Source organism: Gadus macrocephalus, chromosome 18 (genome assembly GCF_031168955.1).
Source record: "Gadus macrocephalus chromosome 18, ASM3116895v1".
In the NCBI taxonomy this organism is placed as follows: domain Eukaryota; kingdom Metazoa; phylum Chordata; class Actinopteri; order Gadiformes; family Gadidae; genus Gadus; species Gadus macrocephalus.
In genome coordinates this window covers 1,539,377-1,558,320 of record NC_082399.1, presented here as the reverse complement: position 1 = coordinate 1,558,320, position 18,944 = coordinate 1,539,377, and the positions used below count along the sequence as shown (strand labels likewise).

The following is an 18,944-nucleotide window of genomic DNA, read 5'->3' as shown; positions in this document are numbered from 1 at the left end:
TGCGTCTATAATTCGGGACCGTCCTCTCGTAGCTCGTGCAGAAGACTGTCATTAACCCTCGCTTGCCCGGTTCCGGTAAAAAAAAAAGCCTTTGTCACTTTAAATGCTCCCCGTGTCTCAGTGCATGACATCATTGTCTGAGAACACATTACATCATCTGTTCCAGCCTTGCTCTCTTAAAGCGAGAAGCACCTTGTGTGGACCGGACCCACAGAGAGGAGTGAGGATGCAGAGATCCAGGGACCAGACACACACAAATGACGTCATGCACAGCTGCTAATGAATGATTACAAGTTTGAACTATACCTGATCATGTCTCCATCTGTTGTGGGCCAATATGTCACCGAGTCCGTTTCCTACATCGTTCAGAAGTGTTTTCCCCCCATTTTCCTCCCGTGGACTTTTCATGCAAATGTTCATTTATGATGACTTGTCAAGAAGGTCTAACCCGAGCTCGATGACGTCATACATCTTCAACTCCCAGTGATGGAGACAAAGCGGGACCGTCTATTATAATAAAGCTCAGAGTCGACTCAGCTGCCTGTCACGTGATCCGCACCTTTAACTAAATGTTACCAATTCTACATATGGCCACGCGCTTGATTATAAATCAATTGTATGATTGCCCTGCACCCGTGTGTGAGTGTGTGTTTGTTCATGTGTGAGTGTGTAGCTGTGTGTCTGTGTGTGGGTATGCGCGTGCGTGCGTGCGAGTGAGCGTGCGTGTAAATCACGGAGTAGAGAGATCGGTGCGCGTCGCGAGAGGAGAGAGTGTTCCTTTAAGAAGAGGCTTCGGAGGGGAGGAAGAGGAGAGAAAACACATAGGCGGCTCGGCTCGAGGGGAGCGGACACAGCACCGGAATATCTCCCGGTAAACACGGAGGGACGGGATGGGCTCCGCGCGTGGATGACCGAGGTAAGGGATGGACCCCTCGCGCCCTCCGCCATGCAGCCTCGTTTCCTCTGAACGGAATTAGACGTCAAATATGCACGGAGCGGGCTGCAAACAGAACAGTCTCGTGCGTGCGTGCAGGCGCGTGCATGGTGTGTGTGTGTGTGTGTGTGTGTGTGTGTGTGTGTGTGTGTGTGTGTGTGTGTGTGTGTGTGTGTGTGTGTGTGTGTGTGTGTGTGTGTGTGTGTGTGTGTGTGTGTGTGTGTGTGTGTGAATAAAAGGCTATTTAAATGGATAATAATGTCACGGTTTAACGTGCACCTCAGCGATACAGCGCGATGCATTGAGGGCGCGCTCCACCGTCGTACCTGCACGGGGAGGATGGTGTAGGGTGGTAGGGTGGTAGGGTGGAGGATGGTAGATTGGAGGACGGTATGGCTTAGGGTGGTATGGTGAGGGCTACGGCGCCTGTACATTGGGACTAACGGCGCGCCGGAGCAGCCGTGTGTGTGATTGGCTGTATAGTAGAACATCTGGGCTTGGCTGTCAGCCTCAGCAGATCCATCCCAGAATACTCTCATCCGGACCCGCTATTACCGCTCCCCGGCGCGAGCCTCACATCATCAGAGCTCACATCTTAGGATCCGGATTCATAGAAAGATCTACTATAGCACGACGGGTGTACCGCGCCGCGCGTGCACGAGCACACGCGTGTGCGTGAGTGTGTGAATGTGTGTGTGTGTGTGTGTGTGTGTGTGTGTGTGTGTGTGTGTGTGTGTGTGTGTGTGTGTGTGTGTGTGTGTGTGTGTGTGTGTGTGTGTGTGTGTGAGGAGCACTCGAGCCTCGGAATCTCTCGAGCTGTCATCTCGTCTCGCGGTCTCTCCTGTAGGATTATTACTTATTGATCACAGCGGTGCGCCTAGTGCTCGTTGCTCTGAGACGTTCAGCTACGCCATTTCAAATACTGCCGGATGTCAAATGTTTAAAAATCTTTTTATAGCTACATTGCTTCTCTCTCTCTCTCTCTCTCTCTCTCTCTCTCTCTCTCTCTCTCTCTCTCTCTAGCACACGTCTGTGTGTACTCATGATGTGCTGATGCACACACACGGACAGTGCCATAGAGATGCACATAAACCAACAGAGACACGAACACACACACACACACACACACACACACACACACACACACACACACACACACACACACACACACACACACACACACACAGAGCCTGCAAAAGAGATGCCCAGGCACCTCATGGTTCACCCTAGCGTCACATGACGCTATGACGTCATGTGCCGATAACAAATATAAATAAATAAATATGTATACATACCCTTTATTCTATGTAGGCCAACATTTTCAATGCAGATATCCCCGAGTGGTCTTAATAAAGCGCCGCACGAAGCCCTACTGTCATCTTATATAGTCTAACGTCACACCATAGACGTTATCACATGCTCGCCTAAATACAGTGTTCTCACGTGGAGACCTACCATTATATATAACCACATGTAGGCTTATCACACAGCTTCACATGTAGGCCTTGCATCCCACAGCTTTACATGTAGACCTACGATCAAATTATGACCACATGCAAGCCTAAAGTCACAGTAGATGGCAACGGTCACATGAATACCTGCTATCAAACTTGATTATTATCACATGCAGCCCTACTATCATACTTGATAACCTAAAGTGTATACATACTATCACATTACATATTCTCACACATACTATCACATTACATATTCTCACACATACTATCACATTACATATTCTCACACATACTCTCACATTACATGTTTGCACATGTAGGCCTACTGTCCTATATCATCACATGCAGAATGCTTCCAACCTCCATCTTGGTTCTTGAGGGCCTGGGTTAACCAAAACGCACGGGTGATTCTTTGGTCCCCTAGTTGACCCGCTCTCCTCATCTGTTGCCGTAGAAACACTCCCATCAGAGCTGTGCTGTGATGGGCTGTTTGCTCTCCCTTTCAGCTATTCCAACCCCTGTGTTGAGGATTCCAGCGTCAAACCCACCTCTTCCCTTCCCTACCCCCGCCCACCCCCATCGGCTGCCACCACCCCCCAGCCCAGAAAGCTCCTCCGTCAGCTCACCTTCTGGATCCCCTACCCCCCGGGGGGACGAGGAGCTCTGGGGAAGGAGAAGCCATGCGTTGAAGGAGTGGGCCGGGCCTTAATCTTTTTTCCATGGCACTTTGTGGCACCGCTCATAGAAGACCCACGACCCGAACACACAGAGGGAGTCTGGAACCGAGAAGAACCTGAGAACCTGGAACCTGGAACCTGGAACCTGGAACCTGAGAACCTGGAACCTGAAAACCTGGGCCCGGGACCAGAGACTAGCCGCTGTTAGGAAACCTCCGTCACCCGCCAGCGTCTCATGATGATGTGCGAGGTGATGCCCACCATTTCTGAGGACGGCCGCGGGGGTCCGGGCGGGGGTCTCTCCTCCCCGGCGGGGAGCGCGGGGGCCGGGGGCGCCACCGGAGGAGCGGGCTACGGCGGCCGGGAGCCCCGAGGAGGAGGGGGGGGCGACGAGGGCGGCAGCACGGGGAACCTGGAGTCCCTGATGGTGAACATGCTGACAGAGAGGGAGCGGCTGCTGGAGAGTCTGAGGGAGACGCAGGACTGCCTGGGGACGGCCCAGCTCCGGCTCAGAGAGCTGGGCCACGAGAAGGACTCCCTGCAGAGACAGCTGTCCATCGCCCTGCCGCAGGTAGGGGGCATGGTTAGTATGACGGGTTCTGGAGGGTCCGGGGCGTGGATGATGGAAGTATCGTATGGATGATGCTAGTGGCGCATGGATAACGGTGTACCTTCATCCCTACAATGCTACCGCTAACCAGGGAACACTATGGCATGGATAATGGTAGTATTATAGCATTATTAATGGTAGTATCGTATGAATAATGGTAGTATTGAATGGATATTGGTATTATTGTATGGATAATGTTAGTATTGTATGGATAATGGAAGCATTGTATGGATCATGGTATGGAGTATGGATAATGTTAGAATTGTAAGGATAATGGTAGCATTATACGGATATTGGTAGTAATGGATCATGGTAGTATTGTATAGATCATTGCATATTCTAAGGATAATGTTAGTATGTATGGATAATGGTTGTATTGTAGGGATAATGGACGTATTATATGGATAATGGTAGCATTATAAAGATAATGTAGTATTGTATGGATCATGGTAGTATTGTATGGATCATGGTAGTATTGTATGGATCATGGTAGTATTGTATGGATCATGGTAGTATTGTATGGATCATGGTAGTATTGTATGGATCATGGTAGTATTGTATGGATCATGGTAGTATTGTATGGATCATGGTAGTATTGTATGGATCATGGTAGTATTGTATGGATCATGGTAGTATTGTATGGATCATGGTAGTATTGTATGGATCATGGTAGTATTGTATGGATCATGGTAGTATTGTATGGATCATGGTAGTATTGTATGGATCATGATAGTATTGTATGGATCATGGTAGTATTTTATGTGCAATAAAATAAGCATGGTGAAAAGATATCCCTGTTTCCCGGGACAGTCCTGCTCCGGGTGGCCTGTCAGAGGACAGTTCGGCTCCGGGTGGCCTGTCGGAGGACAGTCCTGCTCCGGGTGGCCTGTCAGAGGACAGTCCTGCTCCGGGTGGCCTGTCAGAGGACAGTCCGGCTCCGGGTGGCCTGTCGGAGGACAGTCCTGCTCCGGGTGGCCTGTCGGAGGACAGTCCTGCTCCGGGTGGCCTGTCGGAGGACAGTCCTGCTCCGGGTGGCCTGTTGGAGGACAGTCCGGCTCCGGGTGGCCTGTCGGAGGCTGGCGCCGGATATATCCCTGTTCCCAAAAAATATATTAATAGATTTGGTGATGGCAAAAGGTTCCAGCTTCCTCATCAATATTCATTTTGGGACAGTTGGTAATTAGTCTTATGTCTATCTGAAAGACTGTGACGCAACGCCGCTATGCTTGGTCTATCTACCGCCTTTACACCATAAGCAGTCACGACCGATCAGAAACACTATGCTATGGATCCAATATAGAAACATCCTCTTTTTGAGTAGCCTACTTTGGCTTAGCTTGGCTTGGACATCGTCTCTTAGACTCAGAGTAATACATACAATAATAATGTACCATTATAATAATGGTCCTAATCAAAATATCTCCCATTTATTTTTATTCCAGAAATAATAACGTCAGACTATAAACGTCCCTGTTTTTCAAATGGTAGCATTGTACGCGTAATAGTAGTATTATATGGGTGAAGATAGTATCAAATGGGGTAATTGTTGCATCCTATAGGTAATGGCAGGATTGTGTATGAATGGACGGAGGACTAGAATAGAACAGTGCAGGGAAGAGGAGAAGCAAAGCCTTTAGCCGTCCGCTCTGCCGGGCCAACAGTCCCACTGTGTCACCATCTGTAAAGTTCTCTTTTGATTTCCTTCTCCACCAGCCCTTCCCCTGTAGTCGTTCTCTTGTTTGCTCTTCCTAATAGGCTCTGTCAGTGTTGCTAGGTTCTGTTCGGGTGGTGCTCGGTTCAGCCAGGGTGTTGCCAGGTTAAGTGAGTGTTGCGAGGTTCTGTTAGGTTCTTTGCTAGGTTCTGAAGGTGTTTCTTGGCCTTGTTAGGGTGTTTTAAGATTATCTTAGGGGCGTTGCTATGCTAACATTGCCGGGTTTCTGTCTGTGTTGATCCGTCTGTAAAGGTGTTGCTAGGTTCTGTTAACGTGATGCTATGTTCTGTTAGTGTTGCTATATTATGTTCATGTTGCTAGGTTGGGTCATTCCTGTTCCAAGGGTCCTATATATTCCCCAGTTTTCCATGTGCTCTCCCAAGGTCTGACCTTCTCAGTCCTGCGTTTCCCAGCTCTATGTAGCACAGGATTGGAACCTGATAAAGATCTTTGCTGGCTTAATAGGATACGGGCTATTGTCAGAAACTCGTCAAATAGGGTTTCTGTTCCCGGAGTACTGCCATATGGCCCTCACTGTAACAGGCGGGCCTACACTCGAGGGAACAACTTCATCAAATGGTTGGAGTCACCGAAGGACAGCTTAATGCTTCCCTTGGTGTAAACTAGCCTAGCATCCATGTTTTTGAATCAAACTCTCGCACTTCACATCGGGCTTCTATTGATATTTAAAAAAAAGCACATAGTACTTAAATATTAAATCCAGCATTTATTTATTTTTGGTTATTCTAAATTTAGCTATAGTGGATTTTGAACATCTTCTATTTTAAGCTGTGACTGACAGCGGACCCTAGGAACACAGGGCCCTGTGAACCTAGGTACCTGCCTGGTTGTCTATCCCTCCACTGGCTGCCTGTCCAGTACAGGATCCAACTCAAGGCTTCCCTTCTGTCCCACCAGTGCCTCCATGGCACTGCCCCCCTACACCTCAAAGAGCTCATGACCCCCCATTCCTCCTCATCCCGCCTCCGCTCCCAACCGCCCAACCTCCTCCAGCTTCTGAGGCTCCCAACTAGGGGCGCACTTTGAGGTCATTGAGTTGATGTGAAGTGCGTTATAAATAAAATGTATTATCATTATTATCACCAAAATAGACCTTGGGAACATAGATCCGCTCCCTGCTGGGTTCTGTTAGCGTTGCTAGTCTCTCTTAGTGTGGTGCTATGTTCTGTTAGTGCTGTTATGTTCCGTTAGCGTTGCTAGTCTCTCTTTGTGTGGTGCTATGTTCTGTTAGTGCTGTTATGTTCTGTTAGCGTTGCTAGTCTCTGTTAGCGTGGTGCTATGTTCTGTGAGTATGATGTTATGTTCTGGTAGTGCTACTAGGTTGTGTTAGTATTGCTAGGCTCTGTTAGTATTGTTAGATTCTATTAGTATCAATAGGTAATATAAGCGTGGTGCTATATTCTGTTAGTGTTGCTGGTTTCGGTAAGTGTTGCTATAGGCTCTGTTAGCATTGTTAGGTTCTGTTGGCTTTATTAGGTTCTGTTAGTATCGTTAGGCTCTGTTCAGGTGTTGCTAGGCTCTGCCAGGTTGTGGAAAGAACTTCTCCCGCGACCAAATAACAAGCATTTGATTGGTCCACAGTGTTTATCTCTATACGTCTCGAACCGTACGGTTTGTCGAGCCCAGGGTTTTAATATGAGGACCCATAAGACAATTACACTCGACCGCCCACCCAGAAAGCACCCCAACCACTCTCCCACTGACCAATCTTTAGGTCCAGGCTCATAGTTTAACAAACGCTGGTCATTATCCTTTACCTCCATGTATCAGAGTGTCTGATTAGTTGTCTCTGCAGGAGTTTGCTGTGTTGACCAAGGAGCTGAACGTGTGTCGGGAGCAGCTCCTGGAGAGAGAGGAGGAGATCTCTGAGCTGAAAGCCGAGCGCAACAACACGCGGGTAAGACCTCCTCCCAGCACCTCCTCCTCTTCCTCCTCTTCTGTTACTACTCTTTATTCTATCTGTGCATGCCCTATGCTGACACTCTCCCTCTCTTTCCTTTGTCCCTCCCCTTTCGATCGGAATTGCTCTTATTAAATTGTTCTTTTTTAAAACAGACTCAATAAAATTACATTTTCAACATCAATGCTATTGGACCTCAGTGCTGTTGGTCACTGTTGACCAGTCTTTACTTTTCAACGGATTTAGAAAATGTTGTCGGTCTTTCCTGCACAGTCTTAAACTGGTTCATATCTACAAGACAGGAACTAGTTAGTCTCCATAGGTAACTATGTATCTGAACTAACTAGCACGACATGTGGAGTCCCCAAACGTTCAAATATACTGAATTATGTGAAATATCAACAATGATAACCATTGTTATGCAGATGATACTAAAATGTATATCACCCTTTCTCCAGCTGACTACCGCCCTATAGATCTGCTCTGGCAGATTATTGAGCAGGTACAGGCCTTGATGTGCCAGAATGTCCTACAACTAAATATGGACTAAACTGAGATCATTGTTTTCGGTGCCAAAGATGAGAGACTGGATGTTAGCCTACACCTTGAGTCCCTTTCCTTAAAACCCAAAATTCATGCCAGAAATCTTGAGCCTTCAACAGCCACATCAAGGCAGCGATACAACCGGCCTACTATAACCTAATAAACATAACAAGACTAAGAGGACTCGTGTCAAAACAAGACTTAGAAAACCCATGTCCATGCTTTTATTACTAGTACGTTTGATTATCTTTGCAGGCCTTCGCCAGGAAGCTCTTATGCCGATAAGGCTTGCTCAGAATGCTGCCGCTTGAGTTCTCACAAAAAAAACAACTAAATCTGAACACATTTCAACAATTCTCAAATCCCTGCATTGGCTCCCGGTATGTCAGAGGGTTTATTTTAAAATACTGCTGCTCACGTTCAAACTAACCACTCAACGCTTTAGGGCCAAAGCATATCACAGCATATCTCCTCCCTCTCCTCCCCCTCTCCTCTCTCCTCCTCCCCCTCTCCTCTCTCCTCCTCCTCCTCCCCCTCCCCCCTCCTCCTCCCCCTCTCCTCTCTCCTCCTCCCCCTCCCCGCACCTCCCCCTCTCCTCTCTCCTCCTCCTCCTCCTCCCCCTCTCCTCTCTCCTCCTCCTCCTCCTCCCCCTCTCCTCTCTCCTCCTGCTCCTCCCCCTCCCTCCCCCTCCCCCTCCCCCTCCCCCCTCTCCTCTCTCCCCCTCACCAGCTGCTGCTGGAGCACCTGGAGTGTCTGGTGTCTCGCCACGAGCGCTCCCTGAGGATGACGGTGGTGAAGCGGCAGGCCCAGTCTCCTGCTGGGATCTCCAGCGAGGTGGAGGTGCTCAAGGCCCTCAAGTCCCTGTTTGAGCACCACAAGGCCCTGGACGAGAAGGTGGGTTCCTACTGTACACTTACAAGCTCGCCGGCCAATCAGGTGGGTTCTTCTTTGGACCGTCAAGCTCGCCGGCCAATCAGGTGGGTTCTTCTGTGGACCGTCAAGCTCGCCGGCCAATCAGGTGGGTTCTTCTGTGGACCTTCAGGCAGTCCGGCCCATCAGAAGATGTGACTATTGTTTCTGAGAGGTTTCAGAACGAGCCACTGTGTATGAACTCTTTGACTTTGGGTTAGGGCTAGGGTTAGAATTTAATTTGTCGTTCAGCATTTGTTGGTCATACGACCCTGGTTGCACTGGCACACATTACCTTCTCCCATTCCCTTAATTTGGTTTTATTCAAGTTAGGCTTATGGTTAGGGGTTAGGGTTGGGTTTATGGTTAGGGGTTAGGGTTTGGGGTTAGGGCTAGGGTTAGCCCAGCATATTGAACCATATCACTATGTCTATATCCATCCATTCCACCTTGATCCATCTATAAATCCATTTATCTATATAATGTGTAACTCAAATGTGCGTCCAGGTCAGAGAGAGGCTTCGCGTGGCTCTGGAACGAGTGTCCGCGTTGGAGGACCAGCTAGCGTCTTCTTCTCAAGAGGTACGAGACCATGCTCTCCAGGTCAGTTTTGCTAATTAGCAGGGTAGCCATGTCGGCTATTCCAGCTAGCCACGTAGGCTATGCTAACAAGCCATGTCAGCTGTGGTGACTAACCGTGTCAGCTATACTAGCTGTTCTCTGTATTGACCCGTCAGGGTTGGGGGTGGGGTGTGAGGAGCTAACATTGTGCTTGCAACGTTGTGTTTGTTCAGGTGATTTCTCTCCGAGACCAAATCAAGAGACGACAGCAAGGCCTTGATCCCGGGAAAGATGTAAGTACGGTGTGTGTGTGTGTGTGTGTGTGTGTGTGTGTGTGTGTGTGTGTGTGTGTGTGTGTGTGTGTGTGTGTGTGTGTGTGTGTGTGTGTGTGTGTGTGTGTGTGTGTGTGTGTCAGTGTGTGTGTGCGTGTGCGTGTGACTTTTATTTTGATTCCATTTCACTGACTCCTCCATTGTGCCATGAACTCCTCCTCTGAATGGTGCGTCCGTCTTCCCTTTGTTTCCGGTCTCCGTTGTGCCAGCGGCTCCCAAACGGCCCGTCGACAGCGCTGGACGAGGGAGAGCTGGAGCGTCAGAGGGAGGGCGAGATAGAGCGACAGCGGGAGGGCGAGATAGAGCGACAGAGAGCTGAGCTGTCCCAGCTTAAGGAGAGGCTGGCCCTCATGTGTCGACAGGTCAGTGTGTTCGGAAAAAAACATTCATGTCATTAGTTATTATTGCATTAGTGGTGGCCTTTAGTCCGTACCAGTTCCAGGTCAGAACCGGGCCAGTTCCACACCAGCACTCTGTGGTTCATATTATTCCACTATGTTTTCCGTCTCGGTCAGCTGACCAGTGGAACTGGTGTCCAGCTCCCCCTGGTTGTTGGTCAACGTCACTGCAGCTTGAGCTCACAGTCGGGTTACCTGAAGTTTATTCACCACACAACACAGGAACAATACTGTAACCCTAGCGTCATAGTGTAATACTATTGCTATACTAGGCCAATACCTGCCGAGTAATAGTGCAATACCAGTGGAAACACTAGTATTATACTAGTGTTAGTACAAGCAGACATACGAGTAGAAATACCAGGGGAAGGCATTAGAAGTAGTACTGTAGTATTAATACTAGCAGTATTAACAATACTCTGTCCTCAGGTGGGAGAGATCGAACTCACTAGTAGTGCTGTAGTATTACTAGTAGTAGTATACTGTGTCCTCAGGTGGGAGGTATCGAAACTCACTAGTAGTGCTGTAGTAGTACTGTAGTATTACTAGTAGTGCTGTAGTAGTACTGTAGTATTACTAGTAGTAGTATTAACAATACTGTGTCCTCAGGTGGGAGAGATCGAGGAGCAGCTGGCTGCTGCCAGGAGGGAGGTAACCAAGTCCGAAGAAGCCAATCAGAAGCTGCAGAGGGACGTGAAGGAGGTGAGCTCAGCCAATCAAACGCTGAATGGCGTGAGATAGTGTATAGCATAGATAATAGTCAATACTTGACAGTATATATGATAAATAGCCTGCCGATAGATGTGCTTACATTGTGCTCGTGTGTTTTTCAGGCCCTGTGTCAGAGAGAGGACATGGAGGAGAGGATTACTACGCTGGAGCGCAGGTAATGTTGTCCCCTTATGACCACTGAGCAGTCCCTTCAGCCACGCACCACGTGGTGACTGACGGGCTCCCTGGTGTGTGCGCAGGTACCTGAGTGCCCAGCGAGAGGCCACCTCTCTCCACGACATCAAGGACAAGCTGGAGAATGACCTGGCCAGCAAGGAGTCCCTCTACAGACAGGTACCCCCCCGGGACCCCCCCCCACTCACATGTAGCGCAAGAAGTGTGCTTCATGACTGATATAACAGTATGATATAGTGTGCTTATGACTGATATAACAGTATGATATAGTGTGTTACATAACTGTTATAACAGTATAATATAGTGTGTTCATGACTGATATAACAGTATGATATAGTGTGTTCATGACTGATATAACAGTATTATACAGTGTGCTTCATGACTGTTATAACAGTATGATATTATAACTGTGTTATAACAGTATGATACAGTGTGCTTTATGACTGATATAACAGTATGATATTATAACTGTGTTATAACAGTATGATACAGTGTGCTTTATGACTGTTATAACAGTATGATATTATAACTGTTATAACAGTATGATACAGTGTGCTTTATGACTGATATAACAGTATGATATTATAACTGTTATAACAGTATGATACAGTGTGCTTCATGACTGTTATAACAGTATGATATTATAACTGTGTTATAACAGTATGATACAGTGTGCTTTATGACTGATATAACAGTATGATATTATAACTGTTATAACAGTATGATACAGTGTGCTTTATGACTGTTATAACAGTATGATATTATAACTGTTATAACAGTATGATACAGTGTGCTTTATGACTGATATAACAGTATGATATTATAACTGTTATAACAGTATGATACAGTGTGCTTTATGACTGATATAACAGTATGATATTATAACTGTTATAACAGTATGATACAGTGTGCTTTATGACTGATATAACAGTATGATATTATAACTGTTATAACAGTATGATACAGTGTGCTTCATGACTGCTCCGCTGTGCGTCTCCAGAGCGAGGAGAAGAACCGTCAGCTCCAGGAGCGTCTGGACGACGCCAAGCAGAAGCTCCAGCAGACCCTCCAGAGGGCCGAGACCCTGCCCGAGATCGAGGCCCAGCTGGCCCAGAGGGTGGCAGCACTCAACAAGGTACACCCCTCCAGACCGGGTCGGACCGGGATGGGCCGGGTTAGACTGGGATGGGCCGGTTTAGACTGGGATGGGCCATTTTGAAAGGGGCTGGACCAGATGCTTGATCGACTTGGAGAGCAAGGCATTAACACTGCCATGGATGGGGGTTGGATTCCGTCATCTTTGTTCAGAATATATGCACTCACTATCACTCGCTCACACTTTCTTTGAAACATTGTCTTTGTGTGTGTGTGTGTGTGTGTGTGTGTGTGTGTGCGTGTGCGTGTGCGTGTGCGCGTGCGTGTGTGCGTGTGCGTGTGCGTGTGCGTGTGCGTGTGTGTGTGTGTGTGTGCAGGCAGAGGAGCGTCATGGTAACTTCGAGGAGAGGCTGAGGCAGATGGAGGCTCAACTAGAGGAGAAGAACCAGGAACTACAGCGGGTAACTACACCTTTCCTCTCTCTTTCCCTCGCTCTCTCTCCACTGTCTTTCTAGCACTTACTTTCCCCCACCCCACCCCCGTGTGTCGTGTTAGTCTTTTCAATCAACTCTTAGGAGCAGAAACAAATATAGAATGCCATGATTACATGAGAATAATTGGAAGATCACCTTACATGTGACTAGACCTTGATTAGAAAGACGGTATTACATTTGATGTAATATAATCTCTCTCTCTCTCTCTCTCTCTCTCTCTCTCTCTCTCTCTCTCTCTCTCTCTCTCTCTCTCTCTCTCTCTCTCCCTCCCCCACTCCCCCCCACTCTCTCTCTTTCCACCTCCCAGGCGAGGCAGAGGGAGAAGATGAACGACGAGCATAACAAGCGTCTGTCCGACACGGTGGACAAGCTGCTGTCCGAGTCCAACGAGAGGCTTCAGCTCCACCTCAAGGAGAGGATGGCTGCGCTCGAGGAGAAGGTAAGGGCGGGACGTCACGTGACCACAGGGGACCCCGAGAGATCACATGATCACTCCGGAGCCAAACAGATCCCAACGCATGTCAATAGATCACAATATATACCAGTAGAACCAAAATATCACATTAGAACACACTATACCCCTGTAGATCCTTGAAGATCCCAGTAGAGCATTGAGGCCCTGAAGTGTGTGTGTGTGTGTGTGTGTGTGTGTGTGTGTGTGTGTGTGTGTGTGTGTGTGTGTGTGTGTGTGTGTGTGTGTGTGTGTGTGTGTGTGTGTGTGTGTGTGTGCGTGCGTGCGTGCGTGCGTGTGTGTGTGTGCGGTTTAACACTCACCTATCTGCGTTGCTGTGCTCCAACAGAACTCTCTGTCTGAGGAACTGGCAAACATGAAGAAGATCCAGGACGACCTCCTCGCTAACAAGGTACCGATTGGTCAGAAGCTACAAGCGTTCTCATTGGTTGAACGGTTTTATTTTGCGCCATGGTGTCCTCGCCGCGTCGTCTTTCAGTGACACGTCCCGACAGAGTACCGCGTGGTAGAGGGTTATTAGGGGCTGCGTTCAGCAACGTCTTGTCTCTGCCTCCCCAGGACCAGCTGCTGGCGGAGCTGGAGAGGATCCAGGTGGAACTGGATCAGTTGAGGGGGCGCTCTGGCTCCTCCTACTCCAGGTCAGCCTCCCTCACCACCTTTAACCTTTAACCTTTAACCTGCTGCTCACACAGCTGATTCAGTTGAGGCTGCTAGCTAACGTTTTAGCCTTAGCTAATAGCTTGTGAGTTGGAACCTCCATTGGTGTCAATCCATCATTGCCACTTTCCTAGTTCTGTGAGTAGTTGTCGATTCAAACACTGTATAGCTTCAGAGTCGTGCGTTTACATTTTGTGTTATTATTGGGTTAGTCCGACTGTGACTGTATTTTTAAGATGCATGCATACACCTTAGTCCGACTTAAATCGGACCGAATCGGGTTTCTCATAGTCGGATTAAGACCCCTAGATTATTCGATTGATAGTCGCATTAATCGCGCATGCATGCGTTCAATCGGTTTTGAATCGGATTTTGCAATCTGCGCATGCTCGAGATTTTTTCCCGGGGAAGTAAGCCGAGGGTAGAAGGAGACGCCAGCTCTACTACCACTAGTTGGGTACAGCGCCACCTATCGTACCAGGGTATGACAAACTTCGGCCGATGAACCCATTTTCCCACCGCCATGTATACTCCGACAGTTGCAGTTGTCCACTTGAGGAGCACAGTCCAACTACGGCTGCAATCGGTACTGTGAACGTCCTCCGTGTTAGCGGTGGTGATTGTGGAGCGCTAACAGGTGTGACCCCCCCCCCCCCCCCCCCCCAGGGCGGGCAGCGTGAGCTCCCTCCCCTCCACCCTCTTCAGGCGGTCCCTCCCGGGCAGCGCCTCGGAGCTCCGCTACCCGCAGGGCGGATCCCTGCCATCGGGGGGCGCTGTGGTCCGACGCACCCACCGCGGGCGCTGGGGGCCGCGCGACGACAACAACAAGGTGGGGGTGAGGGTGGGGGTGAGGGTGAGGGTGAGGGTGGGGGTGAGGGTGAGGGTGAGGGTGAGGGTGAGGGTGGAGGTGAGGGTGAGGGTGGGGGTGAGGGTGGGGGTGAGGGTGGGGGTGAGGGTGGGGGTGAGGGTGGGGGTGAGGGTGAGGGTGAGGGTGAGGGTGGGGGTGAGGGTGAGGGTGGGGGTGAGGGTGGGGGTGGAGGTGGTGGCTGTTGTGGGGGGCGGTGATGGGGAGGACGGTGGTGGTGGTGGTGGTGATGATGATGATGATGATGATGATGACGATGTAAATCCTGACCGTACCCTTTCCCCCCCCCGCCCAGTATGGGGAGTGGGACAACCCGTCCATGCTCGCCCCCGGGTACGACGGGGGGGGTGGAAGGGAGCTGCTCCGACGACGAGGAGGACCGGGAGACCATGTTCGGCTCGGAGCTCCTGTCCCCCAGCGGACAGACGGACGTGCAGACGCTCGCCATCATGCTGCAGGAGCAGCTGGAGGCCATCAACAAGGAGATCAAGTAGGTCCTATTAATAATCAGAATGATATGATTGTTCCTGTTATTAGTAGTGTGATGATGGGCAGCTGAAGGCACGAAGAAGGAGATCGGGTCGGCCTTATTAATCATAACAATAATAGAATTGTTAATATTATTAGGAGATTAAGACACTAAGTTACCCTGGAAATCGAGAGTCATCGCGAGAGCACAATTTGAATTTGCTCAGCGAGTCACTAAACTCACGCCCCGATTCCCCGGGCCCAGAACATTAACCAATCACATTAACCAATCACATTAACCAATCACATTAACCAATCACATCGGTGTATCTGATGTAGGCGGGCCAAAAGCGTTGCTGTTGCTGTTACACCAGAGTGTTATCTATCGGTTAGCTCCGCTGGTCTGGATACGTCGCCCCTTGTATTCTTCTGATTGGTCGTAGTGTTATCCAATTGCGTGCAGTGATATTTTCAAAGGCATGCTTGGTGCCGCCCCTCGAGTCGGGCCACCTCCATCACTCGTTGCCAGACCCTACAGCGTTCTAGAGGTGGGTCTGGGTGTCCGGGCTGACATTCAGTATGACCGCTCTCCTCCAGGCTGATCCAGGAGGAGAAGGAGAGCACGGAGCAGAGGGCGGAGGAGATCGAGAGCCGGGTCAGCAGTGTGGCGATGGACGCCCCCTCCCTCCCCCCCAACTCCCTCGGGTCGCGGGGCTACATGACCCCCTCCCTCACCTCCTCCACCCTCGCCTCCCCCTCGCCCCCGAGCTCCGGCCACTCCACCCCGCGCCTGCCCCACTCCCCCGCCAGGGACAGCGACAGACAGGTACAAGCTCCACCCTCCTCCTCACCCGGCCCCTTCTCCTCCTCTTCCCCCCCCCGCCCCACCTCACCCTCCTCCTCCTTCTCCTCCTCCTCCTCCTCCTCCTCCTCCTCCTCCTCCCCCTCCTTCTCCTCCTCCTCCTCCTCCTCCTCCTCCTCCTCCGTCTCCTTCTCCTCCTCCTCCTCCTCCTCCGTCTCCTCCTCCTCCTCCTTCTCCCCTCCTCCTCCTCCTCCCCCTCCTCCTCCTGCTCCTCCCCCTCCTCCTCCTCCTCCTCCTGCTCCTCCCCCTCCTCCTCCCCCTCCCCCTCCTCCTCCTCCTCCTCCTCCTCCTCCTCCTCCTCCTCCTCCTCCCCCTCCTCCTCCTCCTCATCCTCCTCCTCCTCCCCCTCCCCCTCCTCCTCCTCCTCAACCCTCTGCCTCTCTTCCTTCCCTGCTCCACAACCCTTCAGTCATGGATGGACGGATGGATTGAAGGATGATAACTAAAGTAAATGCCCTTCATCTTGTATCTGGCGGGTCTGAGAACGTCTGATCTTGTTTCTCTTCCCGATGCAGAACAGCAAAGATGGAGAGGAGTGCCGAGCTCTGGCCCTCATAGACAACAACCCATCTGTTCCCCGGGCGCTGCGACTGGATAGAATGACCCACACACACCCCGGGGCAGGGCTGGACGACCACCGTGAATACCGCAGGTACCAAACTTTTAAAACACGCTAACAAGCCTCTCACTCGAGAAGTGCCCTCACGAGACAGAGCTCTCCTTTAGCTCTTTATGTTTCTCTCAGTGTACTGGCCTTTCAACTAGCCTAAGTGGGCTAGCTTTAACATGTTAGCTTCAACCTGCTAACTCTAGTTAGCACCAGTTAGCTCAATGCTCTTCTCTGTCCAGTCTGTCTGCAGACGGAGCCATCACAGCCAGCCAGGACTCGCTCCACAAGGCCAGTAAGAAGAAGAGTATCAAGTCGTCCATCGGCCGTCTCTTCGGCAAGAAGGAGAAGGGCAGGATGCCCGGGAGCGGCCGGGAGTCCCCCTCACTAGGTCAGTCTTCACCTGGTCCCACACAGGTGTTCACACATGGTCTCACACCTGGTCTCACAAACCTGGTCTCACACCTGGTCGCACACGGTCTCAATCCTGGTTCACACCTGGTCTCACACACTTGGTCTCAAACCTGGTGTCACACCTGGTCTGACACCTGGGGCCTGATGAATAAACGGTGCTGTGCAGAAGCAATGCCCTTAGAGACATGTGCATTCTAGTTTCCGAGCAGAATCACAGATGCATAAAGAAACCTGTGAGGTGAGGATGTGCGCTGCAGCGACACAATGCAGGAACGTCTCGGAGAATCTCTGCGTTCACATATAACTCCTCATGAAGCATTTATTTGAGCAGACGAAGAGTCCATGCATGGTGTCCCGCACCTGGTCCCGCAGCTGGTCTTGCACCTGCTTACCTGTAACATGACTTCCATGGTAACAGAGTTTCCATGGTAACAGGGTTCACGCTATATTCACACACCTACAAGCTTCCCGCATTGAGTTTCGCAATGTCTCGCAATGGTGGGGTCCCATCGATACATTCTTTCCAAGGTAACAGCATTCCCATGTTTCCATAGCAACAGTGTTTCCACAGTCATAGTGTTACCATAGTAACAGTGTTTCCGTAGTCACCGTTTCTGTCCACTGTCTGTCTGTCTGCCTGCCATGATAGGGATAAGGCTTGTTTTAATATACTGCGCGCTATAATATGAACCTTATCTCCCCAGCCTCAACCCCGTCAGATGAGCTGGGCTCCGCTGACCCTCTGAGTCTCAAGATGGGGACAGGAACAGTGGAGAAGGACCGCCGGAGCAAGAAGAAGTAAGAACTCCTTCCTATGATCCAGAGTTATAGAAATACAAATGAGCTACATCGGACCGAAAAATAAGACAGGCGCAGCATGAAGACATACCACGTCATAATTATATAAACTATATAAATATAGTACTATGGTATGTATATGGTTTCATTTATCTCTGTGTAGGTAAACAATATAACTGTAAATTCTCCTCCTCTCTCCTCTCTCCTCCTCCTCCTCCTCTCTCCTCTCTCCTCCTCTCTCCTCCTCCTCCTCCTCCTCCTCCTCCTAATCCACTCCCTCCTCCTCTCTCCTCCTCCTCCTCCTCCTCTCTCCTCTCTCCTCTCTCCTCCTCTCTCCTCCTCCTCCTCTCTCCTCCTCTCTCCAGACATGACCTTCTGGAGGAGGCGTGTCGTCAGGGTCTCCCCTTCGCCTCCTGGGATGGTCCCACCGTGGTCACATGGCTAGAGGTACGCCCAGGCTGGCCTGATGGTCTGGTCTAGTCTAGTCTGAACTAGTCTGGTCTGGTCTGGTCTGGTCCTGATGGTCTGGTCTACTCTAGTCTGCACTAGTCTGGTCTAGTTTAGTCTCATTCCGATGGTCTAGTCTGCACTAGTCTGGTCTAGTCTGGTCTGGTCCTGGTGGTCTGGTTTGGGCTAGTCTGGTCTGGTCTGGTCTGGTCCTGATGGTCTGGTCTACTCTAGTCTGCACTAGTCTGGTCTAGTCTGGTCTGCACTAGTCTGGTCTAGTTTAGTCTCATTCCGATGGTCTAGTCTGCACTAGTCTGGTCTACTCTAGTCTGCACTAGTCTGGTCTAGTCTGGTCTGCACTAGTCTGGTCTAGTGGTCTAGTCTGCACTAGTCTGGTCTGCTCTAGTCTGCACTAGTCTGGTCTAGTCTGGTCTGGTGCTGATAGTCTGTATAAAGATATGATTCTTGTTGATCTTGTTTTACTTATTCTGGTTAATCTGGGTATGGTTATCTGGTCAATATGGTTCATCTGGCTAATTTACTTAATCTGGCTGTGGTAAATCTGGTAATCTAGTCAATCTGGTTAATCTGGCCTTGATGATTTTGTTAATCCGGTTAATCTGGCCTTCATGATCTGGTTAATCCGGTTAATCTGGTCCAGATGATCTGGTTAATCCGGTTAATCCGTTGTTTCCCAGCTGTGGGTGGGCATGCCGGCCTGGTACGTGGCGGCGTGCCGGGCCAACGTGAAGAGCGGAGCCATCATGGCCAACCTGTCGGACACGGAGATCCAGAGAGAGATCGGC

General features: G+C 50.0%; 1 protein-coding gene across 1 annotated transcript in view; it reads left to right on the top strand.

The window, feature by feature from the left end:
* Positions 1-673: 673 nt before the first annotated feature.
* The window catches only part of LOC132446853 (liprin-alpha-3-like), a 24,642-nt gene continuing 6,371 nt past the window's right edge, over positions 674-18,944 (top strand). Inside the window, 24 exon segments of the mRNA XM_060037396.1 lie at positions 674-916; positions 2,898-3,639; positions 7,206-7,307; positions 8,583-8,747; positions 9,270-9,344; positions 9,557-9,616; positions 9,865-10,017; positions 10,663-10,755; positions 10,887-10,939; positions 11,025-11,118; positions 11,960-12,094; positions 12,432-12,515; positions 12,856-12,987; positions 13,349-13,411; positions 13,579-13,658; positions 14,344-14,506; positions 14,838-14,887; positions 14,889-15,032; positions 15,608-15,836; positions 16,388-16,524; positions 16,722-16,870; positions 17,598-17,691; positions 18,057-18,138; positions 18,837-18,944. The exon segment at positions 18,837-18,944 is cut by the window's right edge and continues 93 nt beyond it. Of these exon segments, the coding sequence (XP_059893379.1) occupies positions 3,304-3,639; positions 7,206-7,307; positions 8,583-8,747; positions 9,270-9,344; positions 9,557-9,616; positions 9,865-10,017; positions 10,663-10,755; positions 10,887-10,939; positions 11,025-11,118; positions 11,960-12,094; positions 12,432-12,515; positions 12,856-12,987; positions 13,349-13,411; positions 13,579-13,658; positions 14,344-14,506; positions 14,838-14,887; positions 14,889-15,032; positions 15,608-15,836; positions 16,388-16,524; positions 16,722-16,870; positions 17,598-17,691; positions 18,057-18,138; positions 18,837-18,944 (2,781 nt within the window). The 5' untranslated portion in view covers positions 674-916; positions 2,898-3,303.